At 39.4% G+C, this 16,024-nt stretch overlaps 2 protein-coding genes and 1 pseudogene across 4 annotated transcripts; all 3 read left to right on the top strand.

Annotated features, from left to right (window-relative positions):
* The first annotated feature begins 366 nt into the window (after positions 1 to 366).
* Positions 367 to 3,738, top strand: LOC113282038 (UBP1-associated protein 2B-like). Of its 3 annotated transcripts, none has more exons than XR_003326505.1 (3): positions 367 to 1,850; positions 2,448 to 2,610; positions 3,351 to 3,738. XR_003326505.1 is itself a non-coding variant. In XM_026530969.1 (2 exons), exon 1 carries the CDS (start codon positions 488 to 490, stop codon positions 1,847 to 1,849), a length of 1,362 nt encoding a protein of 453 aa, XP_026386754.1. In that variant the 5' UTR covers positions 367 to 487; the 3' UTR covers position 1,850; positions 1,968 to 2,263. The 3 variants fall into 3 exon arrangements, 1 of the variants encoding a protein (XP_026386754.1); XR_003326504.1 differs by having other exon boundaries at positions 3,457 to 3,682; XM_026530969.1 differs by lacking the exons at positions 2,448 to 2,610; positions 3,351 to 3,738 and adding an exon at positions 1,968 to 2,263.
* A 5,289-nt stretch (positions 3,739 to 9,027) lies between these two features.
* Positions 9,028 to 13,183, top strand: LOC113282029 (RRP12-like protein). Its single transcript, XM_026530958.1, has 2 exons — positions 9,028 to 12,553; positions 12,799 to 13,183. The coding sequence occupies exon 1, from the start codon at positions 9,083 to 9,085 to the stop codon at positions 12,536 to 12,538; it is 3,456 nt and encodes a 1,151-aa protein (XP_026386743.1). The 5' UTR covers positions 9,028 to 9,082; the 3' UTR covers positions 12,539 to 12,553; positions 12,799 to 13,183.
* A 1,552-nt stretch (positions 13,184 to 14,735) lies between these two features.
* On the top strand, positions 14,736 to 15,696 carry LOC113273026 (annotated as a pseudogene).
* The last annotated feature ends 328 nt before the right edge of the window (positions 15,697 to 16,024 follow it).

Genomic DNA, 16,024 nt, shown 5'->3' with positions numbered 1-16,024 from the left:
ATATAGACTTTATTTTTTCATTATAAATTTTAACTAACACAAATCCATTGGATCCGCACCCAATCCGTTCATCCGCGCATCCATTGAATGCAAATCCGTTGGATGTCGGATTGGATACGATGCCAAATTTGAAATCCATAGTGTATTGAATTGGATGCGGATGAGGTGAAAACCGGTCCATACCGACCCATGCTCACCCCTAGTCGTGTATCGACCGAGGGACGGAGGGAGTAAAATTTGAATTAGAAGATGGACTTCGATTCAAAGTTGTTTGAAGCCCATATCAAACGGATAGTAACAGCTGACAACTTGTCATAAAAAGCCCAACCTTCTGTTTCTCATCTACTTTCCTCGATCGAAGTTTTTTTTCCAATATAATAAACACTAAAATCTCCAAAACACCGAGAAAATCTATCCATCCCCAATTTTTTCGATTTCCCCAAATTCTTCCTCTCTGCAGCTCCAAAAACCCTAACTCCATCCTTCAATGGCGAAGAAACGAAGAGTTGAAGATGAAGAAGACACAGACCCAGAAATGGATTCATCATCAGAAGAAGTAGAAGAAATAGAAGAGGAGGAGGAAGACGACGAGGAAGAAACAGATAAATCAGTCGAACCAGAAGCTGAAGAACCAGCAGCAGCAGAAGAAGATTTAACAAAGATTCTTGAAATATTCAGTAAAGAACAATTAATTGATATTATTCGTTCAGCATCAACAGAGAATAAAAAACTCGTTGAAGATATTCATAAATTAGCAGATCAAGATCCATCTCATCGGAAATTGTTTGTTCATGGATTAGGTTGGGAAACAACATCAGATAAACTCAGAGAAATTTTCTCTACTTACGGTGAGCTTGAAGATTGTAATGTTGTTGTTGATAAAAATACAGGTAAATCAAAAGGGTATGGTTTCATATTATATAAACATAGAAAATCTGCTTTAAAAGCTTTGCAAGAGCCACAGAAGAAGATTGAGAATCGGATGACTGCTTGTCAGTTAGCTTCTTCTGGACCTGTTAATATTCCTTCTCAACAACAGCACCATCAGCAGCCGCAGCAGCACCAATATCAACAGATGAATCATCATGTGAAGAAGAATGGTAATTCTTCTGCGGCGGGGATGTCGCCGGAGATGTTGCAGAGGAAAATCTATGTAGGTAATGTACAATCTGAGATTTCTGGTGAGAAATTACATTCTTTTTTCTCAAAGTATGGTGAAATTGAAGAAGGTCCATTAGGGTTTGATAAAAACACTGGGAAACCTAAAGGGTATGCTTTGTTTATATATAAAACTCTTGAAGGTGCAAGAAAGGCTTTAGAGGAACCTAGCAAGAATTTTGAAGGGCATGTGTTGTTTTGTCAGAAAGCTACTGATAACAACAAGCAGAAATCAGGTTCTGGTTCTGCACCTTTACCTACTGGGAGTTTGCCTATGAATAATGATGGGTTTAATCATGCTGGTAATCCTGGAGTTGGTGGGTTTAATCCTCCACAGCCTGGTGTTGGTCCTGGTTTTAATCCTCAGAATGGTGTTATGGGTCATCATGGGCTTATGATGAATCAGGGACTTATGGGTGGTGTTCCGCCGTATGGTCAAGGGATGCAACCGATTCAAGCTGCATTAGCTGTACTTGCTGCTGCAGGGCAGAATCCAGGTGCTTTTGGAGTGATGAACCCTGCTTTAGCAGGTTTTAATCCAATGGCACCTATGCAACCAGGATTGGGAGCTTTTGGAATGGGTAACCCAATGTATCAGAATCCACAAGGTCATCAACTAATTGGACCCCCTGGGCAAGGTCCTGCTAAGAGACCCGCTTTAGGGCCACCGGGAGGATATGGAGCTCGTTGAGGTAAAAACATATCTTGTTTATTTTGTTTTTGATGTGTTGTATCGTTTATCCGAATTTTTTGTTTGAATCATGTTTTTGCTAATTCGTGATTACTATGTTTTTAATTTGAGAAATCAGAACGTGGTTATTCGTGTTGCTTTAAAGAATGAAGATTTTAAGCCATGGAGCTTGGGAGAAATGAATGTGTTCAGAGTCTTCAGACTCATTGATTATTCTGAAAAAAGGAACTTTCCGGGTTTTAGTTTTATCCTTTCTATGGATGTATTTGTTTTTAGATTTCTACCTTTTCTTATGTCTTTTTTAAGTTTTTATCGGTTTCTCTTTTGTAATTTAACTACTCTAAATATCTGCCTTTACTAGCTTTTGATTATGGACAAGTTTTTGAGACATAAAGTAGTAGATTTCTATCTTTATCTCGCGCCTTGTTGTTTTGGTATTCTGTACTCTTTACGATGTCATTCACTGCTGCTTTCTTGAATTGTTTCCAACTTTTCACGGTTGATGTTGCGCACCTCATCTCTCACTCTCACATGTCAGTATTGGATTTATCCACTGATACAACTATAATAATTGTAATTGTTCATGCGCTTGGTCCAGTTTGTCCCGATTTCCTGGTACTCCAGGCATGATATAGTCTGCTCCACTATATCCTCTCCTGTTGAATGTGAAAAGCCAAATCACGCTTCTTCATGAGCAAGAAAGTAACAAATCATTCTTTTCAGGGCCATGAAAAGAACTAGGCTTTCGTAAGCCTAACATGGTGAGTCTCTTTTGAGCTACTCTTCTTTTTTTTTTCCTGCGGAATCTTCTCAAGTTATATCGCATGTGCCTACATGATCATCTGTTTGTATGCTGTGAATTTACTTCGAGATATTCATGATTATTCTGCTAGAGGATGTCAGAAGTTTTTCTTATTGGTTAACATCATTACCATGAATGGTGAAATAAAAGATAGTTTGCTGGTCTGGCTAGGTATGCCTGAAACATTTGGATTTGAACTTGTGTTTAACTGCTTGAGTATGAGTATGTTAAACAGTGCATCACATTTCAAAATTTTGGTTCTCTATCTCGAGGACTGCTTGATGGTGTCAAGTTTGGTGACAATGGTCTTGGTATCATTAAGTTGAGGAGAACCAATGACCTGTCTCAGATTTTCTGTTGTGCCATACTGCTTGCACATCGCCAATGTTTTAACATGCTAGGAGAGTCTAGGACCACAGGATAGATTATCCTTGCTTTTGTATCGCCTAAGTAATAATGGTGAAGTATTGATAGTTTGCTGGTCTTGCTAGGTTTCTCTGAAACATATGAATTTGAACTTGTCCTCAACTTCATGAGTATGTTAAATATTACATTTGAAAATTTTGGTTCTTGATAAAACCTCAGGGGGCTGCTTTAATGACAATGGTCCTGACATATCATTAAGTTGAGGAGACCCAATAATCCAAAGTACCTGTCTCAGATTTTTTGTTAACCCATCCTTCTTTTATATTGTGCTAGGAGAGTCTAGGACTACGGGATCATTGCTATTTTATTAAGTATGTTTCTAGAAACAAACCTAGTTATGGAGGCCCTCTGATATTTTCACCCTGATATTGAGAAGCAGATAAACTACGTTATTTCCGGTAACAAAAGTATGACGCAGAAATTACAGATGATGGAAGGCTAACTGCTACTTAACAACAGAAAAGCAGTCTCCAGCCCCATGTACCGAAGTTGGCTTAAGCTTGTTTTTTATTGTTGCCATTGTCATTTATTTTGTACTCAACTTTTCATATTAATTTTCTACAAATTTTGAATACGTTGCAAATTGATATGTATGCCCAGTTCACTAATTTCGGATCTCTAAACTGGTAAATGTTAAATCCAGTAAAAATGACCTTACAGTTTTGTTACTTGTTAGGCTGGTATGGTAGTCTTTAATCTGTGTAGTTCCCTTATGGTTTTTATAAAATTTGCAGCTGATAGCTCCTTAGTAAGTTTAGTATGTAGGTGGTTATTTTTGGTTTTCTTTAAATGACTCCCTCATGCACACAATATAAAATGTTCATAACTGTTGCCTATCCAAAACTTGGTTCTATTCTACTTTACATATCATCAGTGTGACCGATCCATTCGCCTTTTTCTTATCTGATCAAAGAACACCTTATTATCATGACAATTTCCCCAGTTAGCAATTGAGTTTTGGTGAAAGGCTTTCACACTTGAACTGTGGAGTCTGTTTTATTATTTATATCAGAGAGTACAAAAGTTGTTATGAGTTACAGACGCTAGATTCAACTGAAAACTAAAGACCCGTGAGACTAACCAAGATGCACAAAACTCGGTCATTCCTTCATACACGGAATGCTAGCTCATTTGGTTGAGACTCTTCAGCAGATGACTCTCTATTGCTAACACTCCCCCTCAAGTTGTACTCAAGTTTACGAATGTGCAACTTGCCACGTAAAAATTGAAATCTAGGTGAAGGCAGCCCCTTAGTAAAAATGTCAGCTATTTGATCCCGTGAACTGATGAATTGAACTATCAAACGTTTGTTTGCCACCCTTTCTCTCATAAAATGATAATCTATCTCGATATGCTTTGTACGATTATGAAACACAAGATTAGCTGTAAGGTATGTAGCGCCCAAATTATCACACCACAGTACCGGTGGTGAGATAGGAATTCCAAGTTCACGAAGCAGAGACTCAATCCAGATAATTTCAGACGTTGCAATGGCAATGCCCCGATATTCAGCTTCAGTGCTGGATTTGCTTACCGTCTTTTGCTTTCTGGCACTCCATGAAATCAGATTGCCACCAAAGTAAATACCATAACCACTAGTTGATCTACGGTCATCTAGGCAACCAGCCCAATCAGCATCTGAGTAACCGTGCAAAGAAAAGTCACGGGAAGGACGAATATGAAGACCATAATCTATGGTATGCTTCAGATATCGAAGAATACGTTTTACTTGTTCCCAATGTTCAACATAAGGATTGTGCATATACCGGCAAACCTTATTTACAGCAACATAAATGTCAGGCCTAGTGAGATGGAGATATTGAAGAGCACCAACAACGCTGCGATATAAGGTGCAGTCTGCAAACTTTTCACTGCCCGTCTGCCTTAATTTTAAGCTAGAAGACATTGGAATCGTCACCGGTTTTACCCCATCCAATTTAGTCCGTTTTAGGAGGTCTGTTATATACTTGCGTTGAGTAAGAATTATACCACCAGATTGCTTGATAACCTCAACACCTAGAAAGAAATGAAGGTCCCCCATGGCTTTTATTGCAAACTCCCTACTGAGTTCTCGAATGAGCTGAGCAACCTGTGAAGAGTCTGACCCTGTGACAATAATGTCATCCACATAAATCAACACATAAGTAACTGAAAGCTTGGTTTTACAGACAAACAAGGATGTGTCTGCAACTGAACCTTTAAAACCAAGAGTTATCAGATAGTTACTGAGCCGTGAAAACCATGCACGCGGAGCCTGCTTTAACCCATATAATGACTTATGCAGTTTACACACATGAGTTGGACGATTAGCATCTACATATCCTGCCGGTTGTTTCATAAAAACCTCCTCATCCAGAGTACCATGGAGGAACGCATTCTCAACATCTAACTGCTTCAAAGGCCACTTGTTCATGACAGCAATAGAAAGAACCAGACGTATTGTACATGGTTTTATAACAGGACTAAAGGTTTCTCCATAATCAACCCCTTCCTGTTGATTAAAACCCTTTGCCACCAGCCGAGCCTTACGTTTATCAATTGTCCCATCAGAATTTTGTTTTACTCGATAAACCCACTTTGAGCCAACCACATTCATGCCAGGTTGAAAAGGAACTATCGAGTAAGTGCCATTTCTGATGAGGGCATTAATTTGAGTATCCATAGTTGTACGCCATTCTGGAATTTTGCATGCTTCTGAGTAACATGTAAGTTCCATGAAGTCACAATCATTGAGGGGATGTTTAGATGCAGACAAACACAATCTTTGAACATGCTTGTTAATACCAGATTTTGCCCTTGTCTGCATAGGATGAGTAGAGGACACGGCATTTGTAGTAGTTACTTCAGAGCTGTCCTGAAGAGGCACACTTGTGACAGAATCAGCATCAGAGAAACTTTGAGCATGCACATGTGAAGTAGAATTTGTAGGAGATGCCATGGAAGGTTCCAAAGCTGCCATATCATTGCAGATCCTCAGATGCTGGTCTGCACTATTAGATACCACTCGCTGTTGCGTAAGAAGATAATTTCTACGCATAAAATGAGGGGAATAAAGAAAAGAAGTATCTGAAGGCACATTACCTGGACCATGCAATGGTACACACTGCTGCTTCGGACTGAATGGAAACGACTGTTCTTCAAACCTTACATGGCGCGTAATGTAAATTCTACCAGACTCTCTATGTAGGCATACATAACCCTTATGAGAACTACTATAACCCATAAAGACACATGGAAGTGATCTAGGCTCGAGCTTGTTTGAGTTATAATATCTGAGACAAGGATAAGCAAGACAACCAAAAACCTTTAAAAACTTGTAATCTGGTTCTTTATGAAAAAGGAGTTCTAGAGGAGTTTTAACTTCATAGGATGATTTAGGCAGACGATTGATTAAATAACAAGCAGTGACAAACGCATCAGCCCAAAATGAAGAGGGCATATGTGCTTGAAATAAAAGGGCAAGGCCAGATTCAGTGACATGGCGAATACGTCTTTCTGCAATGCCATTTTGTGGTGATGTATGAGGACATGAGAATCGGTGTTGAATACCAGATTCATTTAAATACTTAGTGAACTTTTTGTACTCCAAGGCATTGTCAGACTGAAATTTTTTTATTCTATGATCTGTAAGATTTTCAATTTGTTTTCGAAAATTAACAAAAATAGACAAAGCATCAGAACGTTGTACTAAAGGAAACACCCAAGTGAAATGTGAATAAACATCCATTATGAGCATGTAATATCGAAAACCAGACCTGGAGAGTTTGGGGGAGACCCAGATATCAGAAACAACCAAAGATAATGGTTTATCATAAGAAGTACTGCTTAGAGAAAAAGAAAGTTTTCTGCTCTTACTAACATGACAAGAATCGCAGAAAGTAAACATTTTATTAGAAACTGGAAGTGAAAACCTATTGCAAATGCTAGACACGGTACGGAGCATTGGATGACCAAGACGTTGATGCCAGGTCGGCATGGAAGACGCAACATGAGCTTGAGAAGATCCTTGTCTGCTGACTTGCGCAACGCCATCAAGAAAGTACAGTCCATTCCTATTCAGTCCGCGCAGCAGCAGCTTTCCCGTTGTCTTGTCATTCACAAAGAAATGAGATGAGTGAAACTCAAAGAAAACACCATTATCTTTGCAGAACTGAGAAACTGATAACAGATTCGTTTTTATACTTGGGACATGAAATATGTTATTCAAACTGAATAACCTTGAGTTATGTGTGAAAGATGCATTACCAGTATGTGTGATATTAAGGGCATTACCATTTCCCACATACACTTGTTCAGTGCCTGAATATTCATGTGGAATTGTCAAGTTGCTCATATCTGCTGTCAGATGATTTGTAGCACCAGTATCTGTTACCCATTGATTGCCATAGGAAGCTTCAGGAAAAGCAATATATGCAGCTTGAGGTTTCTGCACATTAGTGCTAGGTTTGTAGCGGAACCAGCATTTGTCACCAAGGTGTCCTTTCTTTTTGCAGATTTGACACTTCTCAGTAGTGTTGTTGTTTTGCACAGGATTCTTGAAGCGAGGTTTAGACTGATTTTGTTGATACTGAAAAGGTCGTTGACTTGGATTGTGGTTGTTGGTTTGGTAAGGTTTTCCTCCTGACGAAGAAGAAGCAGCAAGATGGGCAATTGGTTGTTGTATATCCTCAAGCTGACGTGTAATACGCATGTCAAAGTTCAGAAGATGTGATTAAAACAGATCCATGCTCAGGTTTTCCAATGTGCCTAAGGTGGAGACAATTGAATCATATGCTTGATTTAACCCATTGCTGATGGATTGTTTCTTTTCATCATCACTGACTGTATATCCTGATGCTGCAAGCTGAGCAAATAGTTCTTTAGCCTCATTTAAAAAGACTCATAAAGATTTATTACCTTTGTTCAAGTTGTGTAACTGTTTTTTGAGATTCATTTGGTGAAACTTTGTCTTTGGAGCATATTCTGCCTCCAGAGCATCCCATACCTCCTTAAATGTGTTAAGATCACGTACAACCCCAAGACATTTTGGAGTAAGAGTTGAGTTCAGCCACCCAACCAAAAGAGAGTCTTGTTCTTCATATGCAGTGAACTCTGGATTTTCAGCATCAGAATCTGGTAGTGTTCTAGGAGGTATAGGTTTTGAACCATCAATGAAGCCAGTTAGTCCATGGCCCTTCAGAATTGGTTTAAACTGCGTCTTCCACAGTGGGTAGTTGTTTTCTGTTAACTTAAGAGTTACCAGATGATGAATCTGTATGTTTCTCAATTGAGTTGTTGTCGACATTCTTATGTATTGTATTTGGATTGGTTTTGGAAGCGTAGCTTGGATCAAGGCTGATACCAAGTTAGGAATTGAGTTTTGGTGAAAGGCTTCCACACTTGAACTGTGGAGTCTGTTTTGTTATTTATATCAGAGAGTACAAAAGTTGTTATGAGTTACAGACGCTAGATTCAACTAAAAACTAAAGACCCGTAAGACTAACCAAGATGCACAAAACTCGGTCATTCCTTCATACACGGAATGCTAGCTCATTTGGTTGAGAGTCTTCACCAGATGACTCTCTATTGCTAACATCCCCAATGTCTTTTTCATTATTTCAGGCAATAGACCACTGTTGGGCAGTTCGTACTTTTCACCATTCTTGAGAAGAGTAACACTTAGAAACCACCTTTGTTACAACAAACCGAGGGTCTTTGAACATTCGTCGGAATTATCAAAAATTTTATGGAAATCTTGATCTCAAAACCAGGCAAACATACTCGCCGTGATGGTACGTACATCCAGACATCGTACTCCTGTTTATTTCCTCTGGATCGGGCACACCAGATTAGGCCCAAGACCAAGAGGGTAAATTTGGTAAATAAAATGAGTGGTATTTTGGTCATTTGGATGGCTCTTTTGAGGGTTTTCATTCCGCCCCCGCAACTTCTTCTTCTTCATCATCTCTCTTCCCTGTTTCAGCAAAGCAAAAATCCCTCTTTTCAGTTTCTCTGCAAAAATCACCATGGAAGACGAGCATATGTTAGACCTAGACCAAGAAGAAGGTGGAGTTCCGACACTCAACCTAGACGCAAACTCAGACTTATGTGAAGAATTAATGAAACGTTACGGCAAATCAGGAGCAATACAACACCGCCATCTCTGTGCATCTGCTTCTGCTATGAGAATAGTACTCAAAGAAGAAGGTTTACCTCTAACTCCACTCTCTTATTTCGCCGCCACTATCTCCGCCATAGACGACACAATCTCTTCCTTCTCCTCATCATCTGAAAATTCCTCTTCATCATTTGATTCCAAAGCTACTTCTTCACTTACTTCTTTTCTATCAATCCTACTTCCTTTAATTCCATCAGAATTGCTACCTTCTTCGAAAGCTAACGATGCTGTTACTGTTCTTGTTTCGTTGTTGAAAATACCTAAAGTGGCTCAGTCACCAGCTACGATTCGTTCTGTGATTAAATCGTTAGGGTTTTTGCTTAAACTGTGTGATTTTGAAGATTGGAATTTTGCTAAATCGGTTTTCGAGATGATTTTGGAGTTTTCAATTGATAAACGGCCGAAAGTGAGGAAATGTGCACAAATTTGTGTTGAGGAGATTTATAAGTCTGTTCAATGTACTAATGTTGTGAATGTGGCGAGTGAGTTATTTTATTCGAGGATGTTTTACAAGTATTTGTCGTTTGCAATAGCTATAGCATGGTCTAAAGTTGAAATTACAAAGGATTCGGAACTGGCGGGGGAATTGATGTTGATGGAGTCTGTACATATGTTAAGTGTGCTTAAGATAATTGTGTTATATTTGTCGAATGATGTTCTTTCGAAAGTTATGTCGCAGTTTCATAAGGTCATGGGTTCAAAGTATTCGTTACTTACTAGACATAATTTTGCTATTCTTGAAGTAATTTTGGAGTCTTTGAAGGTGGAGGAAATTGTTGTTCCGAAGTCGGAGATTATCATCTTTGCACTTGGGAACTATGTATCGCCTAAAGAGACTAACCCGGCCGATACTATATTGTCTGCGTGTGTTTTATTAAAGAAGTGTATTGACAAGCTTTATGCTGATGCTGATAAGCGGAAAATTTGGGTAATAAATCTTCCTTTGGTGTTTGAACCTATAGCGGGTGTTGTAGGTGCCGGGCTTAGTATTTCTGGAGATGCTGCTGGTATCTTGAAAGAAGTGGTAAATCAACATATTGATGATGGTCTAAAGACTTCCGCAGTTGATGAAACTTTGCCAAGTGATGATGATAAACTCAAGAGTACACCAGAATCCAAGGCACTGCAATCTGTTTGTGATGTCATTTTTATGATGCGGCTTACTAACTCTGATGGGGAGCTTAATGAGAACATCTTGGCCGTAATATCGAATGTGTTCCTCAAGCTCGGTGAGTTGTCATACTTCTATTTGAAAGATGTTGTCCACAAACTTGCAGAACTACTAAGAGTTGCTAATGGAGACACGACCAGGACAAAGTACCAACATCTTGAAGAGTGCTTCGGGTCTGCTATCATTGCTATGGGACCGGAGAAGATCCTGACATTACTTCCTGTTTCCTTCGATGAAGAAGAGCTCACCAGCTTAAATATCTGGATTCTGCCAATTTTAAAGAAGTATGTTGTTGGATCATCATTGGAGTATTATATGGATCACATTATCCCTCTAGTGGAGCCTCTTAAGCAAGCCTGTAAAACAGTTACAAAGTCTCGTGTTAGGAAGAAGCTGCAGGCTGCCATCCGTGCGTTGTGGGACTTGCTACCTGCATTCTGCCGCTATCCTACAGATACTCACAAGAAATTTAAAGCTCTGGCCAAACTTCTTTTATTTTTTATTAAGGAAGAGGAATCCATGCATGAAAATGTATGCTTAGCTGTGCAGCAACTTGTGAACCAAAATAGAAGTATAGTTCAATCTACTGAAGGCTTAGAAGACTCCTCTGAACATTCAACTACTTGCACCATCAATGGGTCAGTAGCCGAATCTCGAAGTGTACCTTCTCACTACACAAAGAAAGTTGCGACAAGGAACATCAAGGCTTTGGCATCACGCTCTGTTGGTCTGCTACAGGCTCTTACTGATGTATTTTTTGATTCTCCTCTAGAGAAGCGCAAATATTTGAAGGAAGCAATTGGATGCTTGGCATCTATTACTGAAATCATAGAAGTAAAAAAGATTTTCATTTCGTTATTAGAGAAGATTCAGTCTAAATCTGGGACTGAAATATCAGAGGAATCAGAGAATCAAGGGGGAAACATGAAGGTAGACGAGCAAGAAGCACAAAGGTGCGTGATAATGGAGTTTGCATCAGCACTTGTTATAGGAGCTAGTGAGGATCTCGTTGATATAATTTTCGACTATATAACACCTGCATTAGAAGATGATGGAATTGTCCAGTACTCAGCTTATTGTACTTTGAGCAAAATTTTTGAGGAGCATTCTTGGTTTTACTCATCCAGATTTGATGAAATGCTGAGTCATTTGCTTGGTCTCAAGTTACCTGATGATATCATGGGTCTAAGAAGTCGCTTTGCATGTTTGCACACTTTGTTTGTGTACTTACTAAAGAGTAATTCAGAGGAGACACATGCAAAAGCTTTTCTAATTCTCAATGAGATTATACTCGCATTAAAGGATTCCAAGGAAGACGCAAGAAAAGCAGCTTACGATGTGCTGCTGAAGATAAGCTGCAGCTTGAAAAGTTTATCCTCTCCAAATCTCGAGTCACCTCATGCGAAACTACTTAATATGATATCAGGCTATCTTTCTGGTGCATCTCCTTCCATAATGAGTGGAGCAGTTGCAGCTCTTTCGCTGCTGATATACAATGAGAGCGACATTTGTGCTTCTGCACCCGAAGTCGTTCCATCTGTTTTAGCTTTGCTTAAAAGCAAAGCCAAGGAAGTTATAAAAGCTGTTCTGGGCTTTGTGAAAGTCCTTGTATCATCTTTGCAGGCAAGCGACCTGCAAAATCTTTTGCCAGATATTGTTCAGGGTATACTTCCATGGTCTTCTGTGTCGAGAAGTCATTTCAGAGAAAAGGTTACCGTCATACTGGAAATCCTTATTCGGAAATGTGGTGCTACAGCAGTTGAGATAGACGTTCCAGAGAAATATATGAAATATTTTAACACCGTCAAGGAGCAACGCCGGGGAAAGAACAGCTCTGACAAAGGCGAGAATGTTGACGTGGTTGAAAATCCCGATTCCTCTACAGCAGGGAGGCATAAGAGGGGGCATGGAGAGTTATCTAAGACAAGTCAGAACGAGACACCAGCAAAAAAATATAAATTCGACACACCCAACAGAAATAACTCTCACAAAGCTTCTGGTAAAGGAACCCAGTTTTTCCAGAAATCTGATCGCGCACAATCACCAAAGAAGGGTCGAGGACCTGCATCGACTTCCAAAGCCAATCAGCATAAGAAAGGATCATTTAGGGGACGGCAAAGTGCTAAATCATAAGTGAGAATCAAGAAGGTATGTTTGGAAATCAATAGATGCCTGATAGAACATTGGGATGATATATATCTTTATAAATCAGTATAGATACCTGTTGTTTGTACAATTACTTTCATTTTCATCTGTTTCATTAATTAAGAAACAAGAGGTTACACTGTTCAGGCTCAGGAGCCTCATTTAGTCATGATTTTTGTTTGCTTAATTATGTTACAGTTTGAATAACGATCGACTAAGTTAACAGCCAATTATTTTTGTTAACCCAGCTTCAGTGGCGCCTATGGCCATGCAGCCCGGAATACTTTTGATATGGGAAACTCAGTTAATCAAAATCCACAAGGTCATCAACTAAATATTTTTCATCATATTGGACTTTCTGGGCATGGCCCTGCTTTGAGGGAGGATATGCTGCTCGTTAAGGTATTATCTTGTAAAAAGCAATTTACTTATTTAACAAACGGGTTCAGATGCATCGGTCTTTCCGAAAGAAAGGAAATTTTTGTCATCTTGTTTATCCTTTCTGTTGATGTGTTTGTTGGATCCTTCCCTTTCTATATGTTCTTTTTGAGCTTTTGCCAGTTTCTGTTTTGTAGTTCAGTCGCACTAAATACCTTTTCCTTACACCTTACTAGTTACTGGTTAAGCTGTTGAGATATAGAGTAGTGGATTTCTATTTTTATCTTGTTGTGTTGCTGTTATAGTATGTTTCGAACACTTCATGTTTGATGTTTAACACCTCTTTTCTTATAAGACCATGGCCAATCTACCAGTGAAACAATTGTTGCGTTGCTGTTATAGTATGTTTCGAACTTTTCATGTTTGGTATTTAACACCTCTTTTCTCGTAAGGCCATGACCAATCTACCAGTGAGACAACTATTTTTGTCATAATTGTAACTCTTCATGCAATTAGTTCAGTTTGTTCTCACTCCCTAGTACTCCATGTTGCCAGCAATTTTTCGGCTTATTCTGCAATATGTTGTTTGCTCCTCTGCCTGCACTGTTAGACCTGAAACACCATATCATGCTCTACCATGAACAAGTAGGTGACCCACCCAAATCAGTATTTTTCAGGACTATGCCAAGAATTCAGCTTCCGTAAGCCTAACATTGTAAGCAAGCTACTCTGCTGCCTACATGGTAATCTGTATTATGTGGCAAATTTACTTTCAGAAATTCCAGATTATCTCGGTGGAGAATGGCAGAATTTTTGTATACATATCGTATGTTACTGTCAATATTTTCTTCTTGATCATGTGCATGTTGCTGTCAGTATTTTCTTCTTGATCATGTGTTGGCATTATGAAAGGCTGAAGTAGTAATGCTTTACACACTGGAATACTGGTTCAACATCTCAGTTGCACCATGAACCCTGCAATCAATGTAGAATTGGATAGCAGTATCTTAACTTGAACTTCGAGTAGAACCCCGAATCCCTATATCAGATTCTCAGTCCTGCAATACTGCTTATGCAGTGCCAATATGTGAAGTCACCTTTATTATGCTAGGGGGCCAGTAAACCATATGCATCATTTCTGGGAATAAGGATTTCAGGCAGAACATACAGACATGACGGAACATATTATAGAAAATACAGTCATATTCTAGGCCAGTAGCAGAAATGGCTTAGATGCGAGTTAACATTATTCTTAGTCTGAGGTGGAGGTGTACCAGACTTGAACACTCAGCTTCCAAGTGTTTTCTTTTTGTTGCATTTTGAGCAAAAAGTTCTTGTTCATTACCCACACTTGGCTAGTAGGTCAATAACCGACAACCTACAATTCAATCCATGGAAAGTTGATAGCCATTTTTTTTCACCTGTTAAAAGGTGTTGGAAGAGTTATGAATTCGTGTCCAGTTGTAATCGAAGTTTCTATCTTGTTTTTCATTGTTCAGCAGTATTGTTCTGTTCGTGGTCCCAACACTGAGTCACTTCCTTATCATGATCGACTCAGTGAAGAGAAATTCAGTTGAAATTATCAAATTATTACATGAAATAAACGATCGTACCAATACTCAAAACCTACCAGCCTCAAAAAGACGCGCCTCTAGCTAAATTTGTACATAGATTTGGCCTTTATTTTGGTTCTATATTAACTTGTGATACTTTCCATTCTTCTCCACTGTCACTGATAAAATTCCTCTCACTCTCTCGCACACTCAAAGTGTATTTTGATTGATAAACAAAATCAACGGTTGCAATAATGGATACTCTCGGAAACATATCTAGGAACCCACTAGACCCAGAAGAGTTTAGAAGACAAGGTCATATGATTGTTGATTTCCTTGCTGATTACTATGGAGATATTGAATACTATCCAGTTAGAAGCCAAGTCGAACCCGGTTACCTAAGCAAAAGATTACCCGAGTCAGCTCCGTACAGTTCTGAATCCATTGAAACCATCCTTAAAGATATCAACGTCCCAATTACTTTGCTTATTTTCCCATTACCGCCTCCACTGCAGGGTTCCTCGGTGAAATGCTGAGCACTGGTTTTAATGTTGTCGCATTCAACTGGTCTCATCTCCAGCAGCAACGGAGTTGGAGAGTGTTGTCATGAATTGGCTTGGTCAAATGCTTAATCTTCCCAAATCATTTCTCTTCACATCTGAGTTGGGAAGTTCAGGAGGAGGAGTTTTGCAAGGGACTACTTGCGAGGCCCTTTTGTGTACGCTAGTTGCAGCAAGAGATCAGATGTTGAGAAAATTCGGTAGAGACAATATTAGCAAGTTAGTCGTTTATGCTTCTGATCAAACCCATTGTGCACTTCAAAAAGGTGCTAAAATTGCCGGTATCCACCCCAACAATTTTCCTGTCATCGCAACGTCCAAGGCTACTGAGTTTGCGCTCTCTCGAGATTCTCTTCTGACGGCAATTCTAGCAGACATCGAAGCAGGGTTGGTTCCGTTATATTTATGTGCAACTGTTGGTACAACTTCATCAACGGCGGTAGATCCAGTCGGCCCACTTTGCAAGGTAGCCAAAAAGTATGGTATTTGGGTTCATGTGGATGCCGCTTACGCTGGAAGTGCATGTATTTTCCCAGAGTTCAGGCACTTCATTGATGGCGTGGAGGATGCAGATTCGTTTAGTTTTAATGCGCACAAGTGGTTCTTAGCTACACTGGATTGTTGTTGTTTGTGGGTCAAAGACACTAATGCATGATACATGTCGCTCCGGTGTCAACCCGCCAATCATTTGGGTTGATCACCATATTCACTTCCGATTTAGTTGAACTTGACACAACTCTTCAACTCCTTTGACGGATGGAATAAGATGACTGCTATCTGTTGATGCATTGAATGGGAGTTGCTCGGCCACTTTCGTGGGAATGCTAGTTTCAATTATGCGAACACCTGCGTTATTTAGAATGATACATGTTCGGCCTAGATTATCAGTTACGAACCTTCCAGCCAAATGATTGGCGGGTTGATACCGGAGCGACTCGACATGTATGTCAAGATCGTTCTATGTTTTCTACTTATGAAACTAT

The sequence above is a fragment of the Papaver somniferum genome, chromosome 1 (assembly GCF_003573695.1).
Source record: "Papaver somniferum cultivar HN1 chromosome 1, ASM357369v1, whole genome shotgun sequence".
Classification (NCBI taxonomy): Eukaryota; Viridiplantae; Streptophyta; class Magnoliopsida; order Ranunculales; family Papaveraceae; genus Papaver; species Papaver somniferum.
The sequence above is the reverse complement of the archived record's forward strand: the minus strand, read 5'-3'. Positions and strand labels throughout refer to the sequence as shown.